The sequence below is a fragment of the Vulpes lagopus genome, chromosome 3 (assembly GCF_018345385.1).
Source record: "Vulpes lagopus strain Blue_001 chromosome 3, ASM1834538v1, whole genome shotgun sequence".
Classification (NCBI taxonomy): Eukaryota; Metazoa; Chordata; class Mammalia; order Carnivora; family Canidae; genus Vulpes; species Vulpes lagopus.
Window position 1 is genome coordinate 144,071,645 of NC_054826.1, and position 12,323 is coordinate 144,083,967.

A 12,323-nucleotide genomic window follows, 5' to 3' on the forward strand; every position below is an offset into this window, starting at 1 on the left:
TGACTCTAAGGGTCTCTCCAGGACAAGGCAGCAAGTATGTTCCTTCACAGACTTGTTTAAGACGCGTCGGAAGCACTCCTTTTCAATATGCCTTGGACTAGGCCAGCCTTGTTGCTTACTTCCCTGCATATTCCAAGAAAGAAAAAAATCATTTTGGGACAATTCAAGCAAAAACAGTCCTTTAAATGAAAACTATGTTGATCTAGGTCAATGTGACACTCAGATGTGATATTGATCAGTAATAGAAGCTCTGAGAACTAAGAGATTTTGTCTTTATAGGAAAAGGGAATGATTCAATAGGTTTCCTCTTCAAATAATAAAAGAACTAAATCTCCTTCCTTTCTATTTGGAATGAGGTCTTAGTTACTAGACATTCCGTTAAGTAGCCTAGAGAGTTCCTATTCTCCTGGAACTGCCTTGCTGGGTCACTTATATGCCATGTTAGGCCACTGAGTGTAGAACTTTCTCACCTGTCCAGTGAGGACAAATGGGCCTGAATCTCTGCTTCTTATTGAGCTATGTTACTCTAAGAAATTCACTTTATCTGCTAAGGTTCAATTTTCTTATCTGTAAAATCCAGATAACAGACCTCATAGAGTTGTAAGGACAAAATGAGAGAAGTGTGCAGAGCGTATAGTTCATGCCATTGATAGTTAGGCTATGGGTTCCTTGGCTGTTAGGTGGGTGTATTAATGCCCTCCTTTCCAGATGGCCATGAATTGTTGATAAATGCCCTGGGAACCATTTTGTAACTTCTGTGAACAATGGTCTAGTGGCTCTAGAACTTTTTCTGTCCTCAGAGCACCACCTCAACAAGGGGATTCTATAATCTCATTCATTCCATTATCACATTCTGTCTTTCCTCTGATCCCCTGCCCTTAGCAGGAAAAAAGGAATGAACAAAAGGCATCCCTCCAAGTAAGAAGGTAGACATTAGGCTAGGTAAAGGGGTGATGGTGGTGTTTGGGGAGCATCACATCTCTAACATGTGGAGAGATTCATTTCTGCAGGTGTTCAAATCATCCTCTTCCCCAAATTTAAGGAGACCGAAGGCAAACAAGTCTTCATATAGATTAATCTCTTAAACTGCTATATGTATGCTTTTATAGTCATAATTTATATGTGTCATATTCACATATATTTTTCTTCTTGAGAAAAAAATAGAAAATTAACAAATTTTTCCTCTAATTACCCTTTAGTTAAAACAAACATACACACCCCTTCCTTTGATTTATTTATTTCGTGAAGGGTTAGGCCTGGCACAGATGGAATACTATTTAGAGTTCACAATGTATTTAAATTACATAGTGTATTTGAATTTCAGGTCTTGAATTTCACATCAGGAAGCTGAATTCAGCCAAATTTCAATATGAAAATATCTCTGATCAGGGCATTAAATTGTACTTTAACCAGTTACAACTACCTTTCTCTAAGTCTTGAAATGTATTCATTAACTGCTTTCACCTCTGCTGTCCTCATAATCTATGTATGTGCATAGCTAATATTCATTTTCTTTATGGTGATTATCTTGTTGATGAAATAGCAGCAGTGGGATTTCTTTTTTTTATTCATTTTCCTCAGTTCCTTGCATGCTCCTGGTGACATGCCATCAACCACCCAATCAAAGTGTGCTCAAGGAGTATAGTTTTCAGGCTAGCCTAAGAAAAAAAAAAGGATTAGGAAGATAAAGCCATTGATCATGTAATATGTTTAGAGTCATATATATAGATATTTGTGGAATATCTGTCCTACTTATTTCTTCTGAAGATTCATTGGCTCCAGATATGCATTGGGAAATTAGAGAGAAATCAAGGGAGAGGTAGATAGAGGGCAGAAGTCTACATTGCAAAAGCTGTGTTATTTCAGGGGCCATGAGTTGAATCATAAGCAGTGACTTTATTTTGTGTGTCCCCAGGCTCACAGAAGCATAGAATGGGACTCTCAGAGGCAGGAGAATGCAGGTGAGGGGTGGGCTGAGGTCATGGGGAAGGGATTTGTGTCTGAGGCTGCTGCCAACCAGCCACTATGTTGAGCACTTTTACATGCCCTCTTGTGCAACCCTCCTAACTGCCTCCCTGGAGGCATAATTGTTTCCATTTTATAGAATTAAAAATGGAGCCTCAAAGAAGTTGACTAACTTGCCTAACATAGCACAGCAGATAAGTGGGGACCCAGAATTGGAATCCAGACCTGTCTGCCTCTAAAGAGGTAGTTCTTTCTCCTGTAATTTGAGGGGACATTAGTGGAGGCTCAGTATGTATTGTTTTGATAAATTATATAATGAGTTGGATGAAGACAGCAATTATTTTGTAATACCTCTGAATAACAGATACGATTCTGATTGGGTCTTTTCCACATGAAAATAACTAGGCTTAGAGTAGGAAACCAAAAAGATTTTAGCTGATTTGGTCATTCATATATTCACATTCATTGAACTATCTGAATAAATACAAATAATCTCTGGTCTCTAAAAGATCAAATTTTATTGAAAGAGAGAAGCATGTTATCAAATAATGCTACATTAATGGTCTCTCAAAGGACTACTAGAACAATAATTCTGTCTGATGGAACAGAAACAAACTGCACAAATCCAAATTTAAATGTCACACATCCGACAAGAATCATCAAGTCTTCCTCCAAACTGTCTCTGAAATCCCTACTTCCTCTCACTCTCCATGTATGGCCTCTGTTTACAGAGTTTATACTATCTCTCCTAGCTGGTCACTGTACATCCATTCTCTGCTACTTCTACTCATCTCCCACGTTGACTTCAGTGGGATCTAAAACCCATCTTGCCATGATGGTTCTGCTCAAAGCTCCTCAGTGACACCTAGTTGCCATAAAGGTGAAGTCACTCCCAGTCTAACCCTTTCATGGGTCTTCCACATTGTAAGGATGGCATGCCGTAAGCCTCAGGCCTCCCACCTATACAGGCAGACTCTTTGCCTCCTGTACCCCCTGGCTGCCCGTCAGGACTCAATTCTGGTGTTACAGGCCTTCCTCCACACACCATATTCCTCTATTGTAGCCTTTGTAATTATTTGTTCATACGCTTCCCCATCCCCATAGACGTGAGCCACTTAAGGGCTGAAACTGTCTTATTTATCTTTTGATTTCCCATTTTATGTTAGTGGAGCTACAGTGACATAAAGTAGACACCCATGCAGGCCAAATTAAAACTGAAAACACATTTATGCTGGGTCTTAAAGGCTGAACTTGCTGGTTAAGCAAGGCAGAAAGACAGTTTCAGGCAGAAGAAAGAGCATAAACACAGGCACAGAGGTATGGCTGTAGCATCAGGAGAGTAGGTGGTAGGTGGCGGTGGGGAGGAACAGTAGGGTCTGGAGATGAGACTAGAAAGGCCAGCTTTACCCAGCAGGCTATGGGATGCCATTTTCAGCACTTACTTATGGGCTCTGTGATTTAGGGCAACAATGCTGTTCAACTGCCTGAAAAGTGAGGACAACAAGGTGTACTGCAATTTGGGGAGTGTTCACCACTGTAGCCAGATTAGCTCTTTGCAACCAGAATGTGCTCCAATTGGTCAGTGCCTGACTCTGTTGATTATGAAATATCTTAAATATAGTAACACTGACCTCCCAGAGTTGGTGGAATGATTAAACCAGAAAGCATTAAGAGCTAGAGTCTTCTGCAGTTACTAGCCAGGTTATTGTGTCTTCCTTTGGCCCAATTAGTAAGAAGCATTACCTGGTGACTTCTTTGCCCAGTGTGTATCTTGGTGCTGCAACTTGACTTTTTGTTTCATTATTTATTTATTTTAGAAATAGACATATTTTAACAGCTGTGCATTTCCTGTCCCTTTGTGTTCTAGTCGCAGTGCATTTCCTCACTCTTTGTGGTACAAGGTTTCAGATGTCTGTTCACAGTGTCCTGTGTGTTAGAAAAAATTTATGGTAGTACCCTTGGCCTCTGTCTCACCATCCCAACCAACTCAAACATTTTATTTAGTGACTTTTTCCATGTGGTGGGAAATGAATCTTGAGTGTTAGAGTCTAGATCTGCCAGGAAGTTCATTCTGGGATGTTTGCCCACATCCATTGGCATTTTTCAAAGGAACCCCAGGTGTCTACATTAACACCAGCAGGACCACTTCGGGCCTCCATTGGCATTTATCAGCTGCTTTGTTCTCAGAATAAGTATGGAAGTTAAAGATGTAAGAGGCAAGATTGTAGAGCCAGCATATCTAAGAGTACAGCCCTCCCTTATCCCCAGACTCACTCCTGACACATCCTGGGTGTATTAGTCAGAATATGTCATTACAGGGTGACATTCCCCTTTGATTATCAAGTTCAAACAAAAAGAGAGATTCTTTCTTTGCCTCCACTGGGCAATGTTTCCTACTTAAAATATAATTTAATTCATCTATTATTTAATGTGTTTGAATTTAGGGTCTGGCAGGTCAGAGTTGAAGAAGGAAGCCTGCTGCTACTGCAGCTTCTCCTCCCAAGGTGGTGTTTGATTTAGCAGTGTAAACAAATGACTGCATTCTCAAGAGGTCTCGAGCACAGCTGCCTGCCCTGGAGAGAGCTCGAACCTCTTCCGCTAGGGTGAACTCTGTTTCCTGGGGGGAGTATCAGCAAAACAACCAACGAGGAAATGTAGGACTTGTGTGGACTTCAAATAGTAGTAGCCCTGTCACCAGGGTTCGGCTATAGCAGTTGGGAAATGAAGGGAACAAGGAACTCCCTTCTCTTGCCTTTCTGTCCTTTGCTGTCACAAGGCACTTTAATGGTACTCTTTTCAGATTCTAAACTCTGGTGCAAAACTTGCCCAGAATTTGCCTCTTAGACCATAAGACACTGTCTTTTTATTCACTGAAGATGCCCTTTGAATGTTTTCCATTACCAGTGCTATCTTTATGTTGAACCCTTTAAACTAGCCAATTCTTATGTACCTACATTATTCTTCCCTAATATCCATGACCATGTACATGATCATCTAGTTTCTCTCTCTGTAGAACCAAACAGCCTTTATAGATAGACTCCATGGCATCAGCCTTGTTAGAACCTACTGTGTTTTCATTTGTGAGCTAATCAGACCAGACCAAATATGTCAAAATCCATGACCCTGGCTATGGGTTTAGTCATTCATCTTTGTCTCCCAAACACACTCATACACATACTCATATAAATAAATATTGTATTTATTTTTGTATGTATTTATTATTGGACTGTTAGCCAAGATTTTAACTTCAGGGACCAGAACAAGTAGCAACAGAGAATGAGGCTACTTGCTCTGAGGCAAGTGACCTCCCCAGGAGAACGTAAAGGTACATCGTGAGCCATACCTCAGAAGATGACCCAGGAACTTCTGCATTATGTCCAAAGCAGCTTCCATAATTGCTGTGCCTTTACTTAAGGGAAATTTGGTGAAGATGGCATTCTGGATGATCTTCATAAGCCCTCTTCATAAGTAGAGTTGTCTGACTTTCACTTAATGGCCGAAGAGGAGCTAGTGAACACCAGTGGTTTAGAACTCATCCCCATCCCTACCCCCGTTGTCCGGGTGGGACATGGGACTTTGGCTTCAGTCTGTAGCATTGTTCTAACCAGATGAGATGCTGTAGATCAGCTTGGAGTGTGTTGTGTTCCAAATCATATTATTTAAAGAAAATAACTGCCTTCCTCCCCAGACAAACAGCTGTCACAAATGAAAAGTAACCTGGCAGGGGCTTAAAAGCCATTAGCCTGTGTTGACTTTTAAGATAGTTTGCAAAAACAGTAATAAAAATGGTACTTATCAAGTTCTCATTATTTGTGAGACAGTTTAGTATCCTCCAGAGGACGGTTGCCTTGTCATGCCTCCTCAGTGAGCTTGGAGTGATCACTGTAACTGGCCTCATAAAGTGGTGGTGCAGGCTCAGGGGTTCATATGAGCAGAGCCCTTGGGCCAGTTTGGGTGCATAGTGAGCCTTTGGTAAGCACTAGCTTTTATTCTTACCAGGAGGCATTAACTCGCCCTTCCCAAACACTGTCATGTGATCCTTAAAACACACCTATGAAGTAGGGTGTATCTCAGTTTTGCAAATAGAGAAACAGACCATACAGTTAGAAGACGGCAGAGTGGGGTTGGCATTCAGGGCTGTCTGTCTCTTAAACACTACACCATACCACTTTCCAAGGTGGGGAAAATAACCCGACTTTGAAAATGGATCAGATGTTTCAGGATAGAAATGAGAGTTTGAGAACCTTTTACGTTTTGTTTTTCCACCGAGTATCAGGGTGCCAATCTAGGGGGACACAACAGGAAACGTGACTGTGAATCAGCTGCCTGATAAAACAGCCAGGATGGAGCCCACGTCATTGTGGGATTCAACAAAGTCATTGAAAACACCAGCCGCTTATTGCAGTATGGATATCCCTTTAAGACATGAAAGGAAAGTTCAAAGAGAATGAGCTAGATGGCTCAGAAAGCCACATTATTAAAATATATTTGTTTTTATTAGCTTTTTTGCTTTAGTGAGAATTATACTCTCATTAACATTATCTCCAAAACTTACTTGTTACTAATTACTCCTAGTTTATCCTCTGAATCCAGGGTGCACAGGATTATATTCAACATATGGTAGTAAAGCTGTATTTCTTACAGCAATCAAGACTTCTAAATTTAAATGAATTCAATTCAACAGACACTTATTGAGTCCTTTTCTTGAGAAAATATTCTTCCAGAGACCACAATGAGCGAGAATGGCGCCTGACCTCCAGGAACTTTGTTTGTAGAGCTCTGGTGATGAGCACAGTAACCAGTGGCCACATGCGGCTATTTAAATTCTGATTAGAAAAATTTAGTGCCTCAGATGCCTTAGACACATTTCAAGTGCTCAATAGCTTTTTTTGGTTACTAGCCACCATACTGGATAGGAAGATACAGAACATTTCCTCCACGTAGAAGGTTCTGCTGGGCCATGCAGCTCTACTGGGCAGGGGCAGGTGCTCTTCCTGTTGAAGAATTCTATCACCATGACCTCGTGGTTGGAATGGGACTTACTCTTACAGTAACGTGGAAACAGCACCACCCTTCAACTTGATCTCTGAAGACATGGATGCAGATTCTGCTCCTGACCCGTATTGACCTCAGGCAAGGCCCTTGGTCCCTCGCATGCTTGTTTCCTCCCTAATAAAGCAGGGACCCCTGTCCAGGGCCCTGTGATGCCGAGTAAATTGGTAGAATACGCCGTGTGTGGGTTGTAATGTCCTACAGCTAAAAGAAACCACAAAGAAGAACTTCCATCTCTCCAAATAATTTTTTCGTTTTGGAAATTTAATTTTAAATTCACTTGAATCATCCATACTAGAATTCTGTATATGCAGACCTAAACTTGCTAAACTGATGTATTTATTTATTTTCATTTTTTTAAGATTTTATCTTTGAGTAATCTCCACACCCAGCATGGAGCTTGAACTCACAACTGCAAGATCAAGAGTCTCATGTCTCACTGACCGAGTCAGTCAAGCTCCCCTAAACTGATTTTTTTTTAAATGAGATTCTTTTATTACTCAATTTTGTAGAACAAGGTCTCCCCAGAGGAAACTTAAATGTGCTTCTTTTTCTTTCTTTGTTTTTTTAATGTACTCTAGCAGTTTAGTTTTGATCTTCCTTGTCCAAGGAGGTTGCCAATTCTCTGTCCCCATAGAGTGCTGTTAAGTACTGACATGTTGGGAGCTGGGCCTTTGGTCTTCGACTATGGTGAAAGTCTATATTCCACACCAAAACAAGAAAACCAAGAAGCAAACAAGAATGCCCCCAAAACATAAAATAGCAAACCTTATGTTATTTCCAGAAAAAATAACCATGTATTAAGGACTTTCGGTTAAGTCCTTTATCTCATTAAAGGACTAACCAGCAATAGGCTGGGTGATGCTTGTTTGTAAAAGATTAGCTAAGTAAAGAAAATTTCCTATTTTTCTTTATGATGTGTAAGTAAGTGTGGACTTACTGGTATTTTTTAAAGAAATTCCACTTCCATTTGAGGTAATTATCTTTTTAATATGGTGTCACTTAAGCCTTGGCCCTCTGTATTTTCTTATTACCCGTGTTCCTCTTCCCATATCAGCTGGAAAGCTAACGGTATCTTGAGTTTTCTTTCTTTTTATCTAGAAGAGAGAGAACACAACACGGGACCTGCTCCCCAGGATGTGGAGCTTGAGGTGGGACAGTTTAGTTCAGAAGCCCCAAAGAGAGTGGGTTTGCAGTATTTTGTTGTTCAGATTCAGTTCCTCAGTACAGTGAGGCTGCTGGTTCACCTTCTGGGATTGCCTGAGGGGGATTTAGCAGTGAGGGGTTGGGTAAAGGAATTGGGCTTGCCAGCTTCTTACCCGGTCAGCAGGAGCTCAGGTCACTGATGAGCTCTTTATGACCTGTCCACCTTCCTCACTTCTCTACTTCTCCTGGTATTAGTTGTGGGATCAAATGAACTAGAGTTTGACCCCTATTCCACCACTTTGGGGAAGTGACTCAGCCTCTTGGCGCCTGAGTTCCCTGGGCTGCAAAGGGAGGATAAATAAGAATTGTGCTCTCCTACTTTACAAGACAGTTGGGAGCATGTGGAGGGCAGTGAATTAGGCCGTGCCCATGGCTCCTGAGATGGGGGGAGAAGTCTGGGCCTCTGAAAGGTGGGGAGGGAATCCAGGCCCAGCCACTTGCTAGCTGTGTGACCTCTAGCAGGTCTTCTGGAGTTCAGTTTCCTCTTCAGTAAACTGAGGATTCCAGGTAACTCACAGGCTCTGTGTGAGTTCATGTGTTCCTTTAAGCCTGTTTCACAACAGTCTTCTAACCAAGCTTCCTGCTTCCCCCCTTGCCCCACCAGTAATTGTTCAGAAACACAATTGGATCCCACTTGTCCTACCCTTGCTTAAAACCCTCCACTAGTTTCTTATGGCCTTTTAAAATTTGCCTGGAGGGCTCCCAGTTTTAGCATGGAAATCCTCCTGTCCTAGAAAGCTCCTCATTGGTTGGTCACACTGCAAGTCCCGCAGGGCAACTGATGTGGCCCTCACCCACCTTCTGACTGCTCACCCTCCCTCTGGTTCCTTCTACTTCTCTGCACTTTGGAAAGACCTAAGGAGCACTCAACACAATGCTGATGCCTTGGCCCTGCCTTTTGAGAGTCTGATTTCATTGTTTGGAGTGAGACCTGAGAGTAGGTGTCTTTTTAAAGCTCCCCAGTGGTTGTAAGCACAGCCAAGGATGAGAACCATTGCTCTATTCTCACAGGTCTCCGGACACCCTATGTGTTCTCTGTGCTGGAGCTGACCTTCCCCCCACTTTCTTCCTCTGGTTCATTCCTTTTCATCCTCCTCCTACTCAGAATCCCTTCCTTCAGGCAGCCCTCCTGTTCCCCTCCAGGTAGACTTAGCCATGATGGATTCCCAGACTACTCTGGACTTGCTTTCATCAGAGCCCAGTCATTTTGTATTGTAATTGTTGATTTACTCCACACCTTTCCCTCATTAGGTCTAGAGTTTCTCTCAGGAAGAGATTTTTATCTTTCCTCCTTGTACCCCTGGAGCCAAGCAGGCTCTGGCACATTACAGGCTCTCAGTAAGTATTGAGTGAACAAATTAATCAAGACAAGCCTATCTGACCTCTTGTGAGTTACATTCTAAGAAAGAAACGTTGACACAATAACTCTAGTGTATTATAGGAACAAGAGGTTAAGGGAAAAACCAGATCCCAGGATAGTCTAAGAGTTTAACAAACCTCTACATTTATTGGACAACCCGCAATGTTCAAATTTATTTATTTATTTATTTATTTATTTATTTATTTATTTATTTTCAATGTTAAAATTTAAAAGAAATTCTTAGCTTTGCTTTTCTGTAGGGCCTTTGGAAGGTGGGGAGGGATGATTTTTTTTTTTCCCTCTTCCAGTGGGAAGAAAGAAGATCTATTAGGAAACTCCTCCCCCACCTGCATTACCTGTCAGAATCATAACTGGAAATTATTTCTTGGACTAAATGGTTTTGGCTCTCTGTTGTTTGTGTTCTCCTTCCCTGTTCTTTCCTCAGCTGGCCACCATTGTGTATTTGCAGAGAGACAGGAAGGTTCACTGCTACGACTGCTTCTCTCTCTCTTTTAAAACTCTTTTATCAGCTTGCTTTCTGATCTTCAAAGCAGCCTGTATCCAGTGTGACCCCACTCCCTTGCCTCCCCATGCTGGGGAGTGAGAGCTCTGAATATTTTTGTCATTTTGAAAACTTGCATATTTGGACAGCCTTGGACAGCCGGGTGGTATGGCCCTCATTAAATCTGCAGGGATGAGAGCAAGTAAGCATTTGTAAGGCCCCTTTACCCACAAATCTAGACACAGTGGAAATTTGACCCCAGACCCCACAGTTAAGCAAATAGTAAGTTTATAGATCTCCTTGCATTTGACCCATCCCCTAGGGCAGTAGCCCTATCCTCTGCCTTTTTTTTTTTTTTTTTTTTTTGCAATTGAGTCTTTGCTGTTGGTGTTCTTCAGATGCTCTCAACCTTTGTGATTATCTGCAGTGCTTGATCCTGGATAAGTTTGAAAGCTATGATGATGAAATTCAGCTCACTCAACGAGCCCTGTCTCTGCTGGAGGAAAACAGGTTCTGGGCTGGTGTAGTGTTCCCTGACATGTATCCCTGGACCAGTGCCCTACCAACCCACGTGAAATACAAGATCCGGATGGACATAGATGTGGTGGAGAAGACCAATAAGATCAAAGACAGGTGATGTTTCAGGCAATCTTGAAGTCCCTGTGCATCCCCAGGAATGTATGAGGCAAGGAACAGAAGCCCATCACCTAGGGACAGTAGGGTTACTTGGAAAGGCACAGAAACACTTTGGTATCAGAGAACTAAGCTAACTAAACAGTTGTCTCTGTTAGCTGTATGGAACCAGAAGAGCCCAGTGACCCTGTCATCACTCCCACAATTTAGCACTGTCCCTTGCTGGCATTTGGGCAGTTTAGAGATGGAGACCTCTAGGTATTGAATTATCTTCATGTAGAGGTTCTACAAATGAGGTTTCTCCAAAGCCACTGAAAAATTACATTTGGTACAGAGTCAGAGATAGAGACTGGCCTCAGCTTAAAAATCAGTGAAATTTAATTAAGGGGAGATAAGATATTTTATAATGCTCCCAAGGTAGAATCCTTGAATTAAAGCAATTACAAGTCACTGTGGCTAATATTGGTAACTGAGATTTGAACTACAAACTAGAAAATAGAATCAGTTTGGAACATTTTAGGGGTGAGGTTTAAAGAGAGTAAGTTCTGAGTCCCCTTGTGCTTGTGAAGTGCCACTAAACTGTCCATTCCCATTCCCATCCATTGTCCCTCCCTCCGGTTTCTTTGTAGGTACTGGGATTCTGGTCCCAGAGCTGATCCCGTGGAAGACTTCCGATACATCTGGGGAGGGTTTGCCTATCTACAGGACATGATTGAACAGGGGATCACAAGGAGTCAGGCCCAGGTTGAGGTTCCAGTTGGAATCTATCTCCAGCAGATGCCTTACCCCTGCTTCGTGGATGACTCGTGAGTCAGAGGCTTCCAGTCTCCCTCCCAGACATATTAATCAGGTTGATGGGATGAGAGGGAGTAATCCCCAGGCTTCAGTCTCTTTGGAGAGAAACCCCAGGAGTGAGACCAGCTTGAAGAGCATGGAGCTCTGAATGAGGAGCCAGCCTCTCCCAGACTCCAGGCAGGGCCCGATGGGCAAGTGAAGTGGCAGGGAGAAAAGATTTGGTGTTGTGGGTAGAAAAGGGAAGGTGAAAATAAAAGCAAGGGAAGTGAGGTTGGGAAAGGGGACAAAGGCCTTTTAAGTTTCCACTACGTAGTATGTTTGGTATGTGGAAGAGTTCTGGTCAGAGTGTTTGCCCAATGATTGCCAAATCAGCAAATTAGGACTCTGCATTGCAAGTAGGTCTGGTTCCTAGGAGCCTCAGAATAATGCAGCTCCTTCCCTAATTAACATTCCCATGGTGCATGCTTAATGAGAAGGTAGAGGAATGTGTTGGATGAGCTGGAACCCTCCCTTCCTGCCCACCCCAGGCCTGTGCATCTGTTGGCCAATAGCAAGCTAAGCAAGTAGCCTATTGTTTTCTGAACGTGAATTTGGAGGGGGGGGGGGGTGATAGAGAGAGGGACAGAGAGGAAGAGAGGACAGAGTGGGCTCATTTACCATGGTGGATGTGGGCAGGAACACTCCCAGGACAGCAGCAGAGACCCAGACTGGCTTAGGATTCAGCTTCTAGAAAAAAACACATTGTGTCAGTGGGGTCCAGGAAGGAGAGAAACACTCACAGCCTGAAGAAAAGAAAAGTCAAATTGCCAC

The 12,323-nt window shown here is 42.5% G+C and overlaps 1 protein-coding gene across 1 annotated transcript in view; it reads left to right on the forward strand.

Annotated features, from left to right (window-relative positions):
* ABCA4 (ATP binding cassette subfamily A member 4) overlaps positions 1-12,323 on the forward strand; it is a 128,766-nt gene that overhangs the window by 44,299 nt on the left and 72,144 nt on the right. Inside the window, exons 12-13 of the mRNA XM_041748552.1 lie at positions 10,513-10,718; positions 11,348-11,524. Of these exons, the coding sequence (XP_041604486.1) occupies positions 10,513-10,718; positions 11,348-11,524 (383 nt within the window). The remainder of the gene's footprint in view (positions 1-10,512; positions 10,719-11,347; positions 11,525-12,323) is intronic.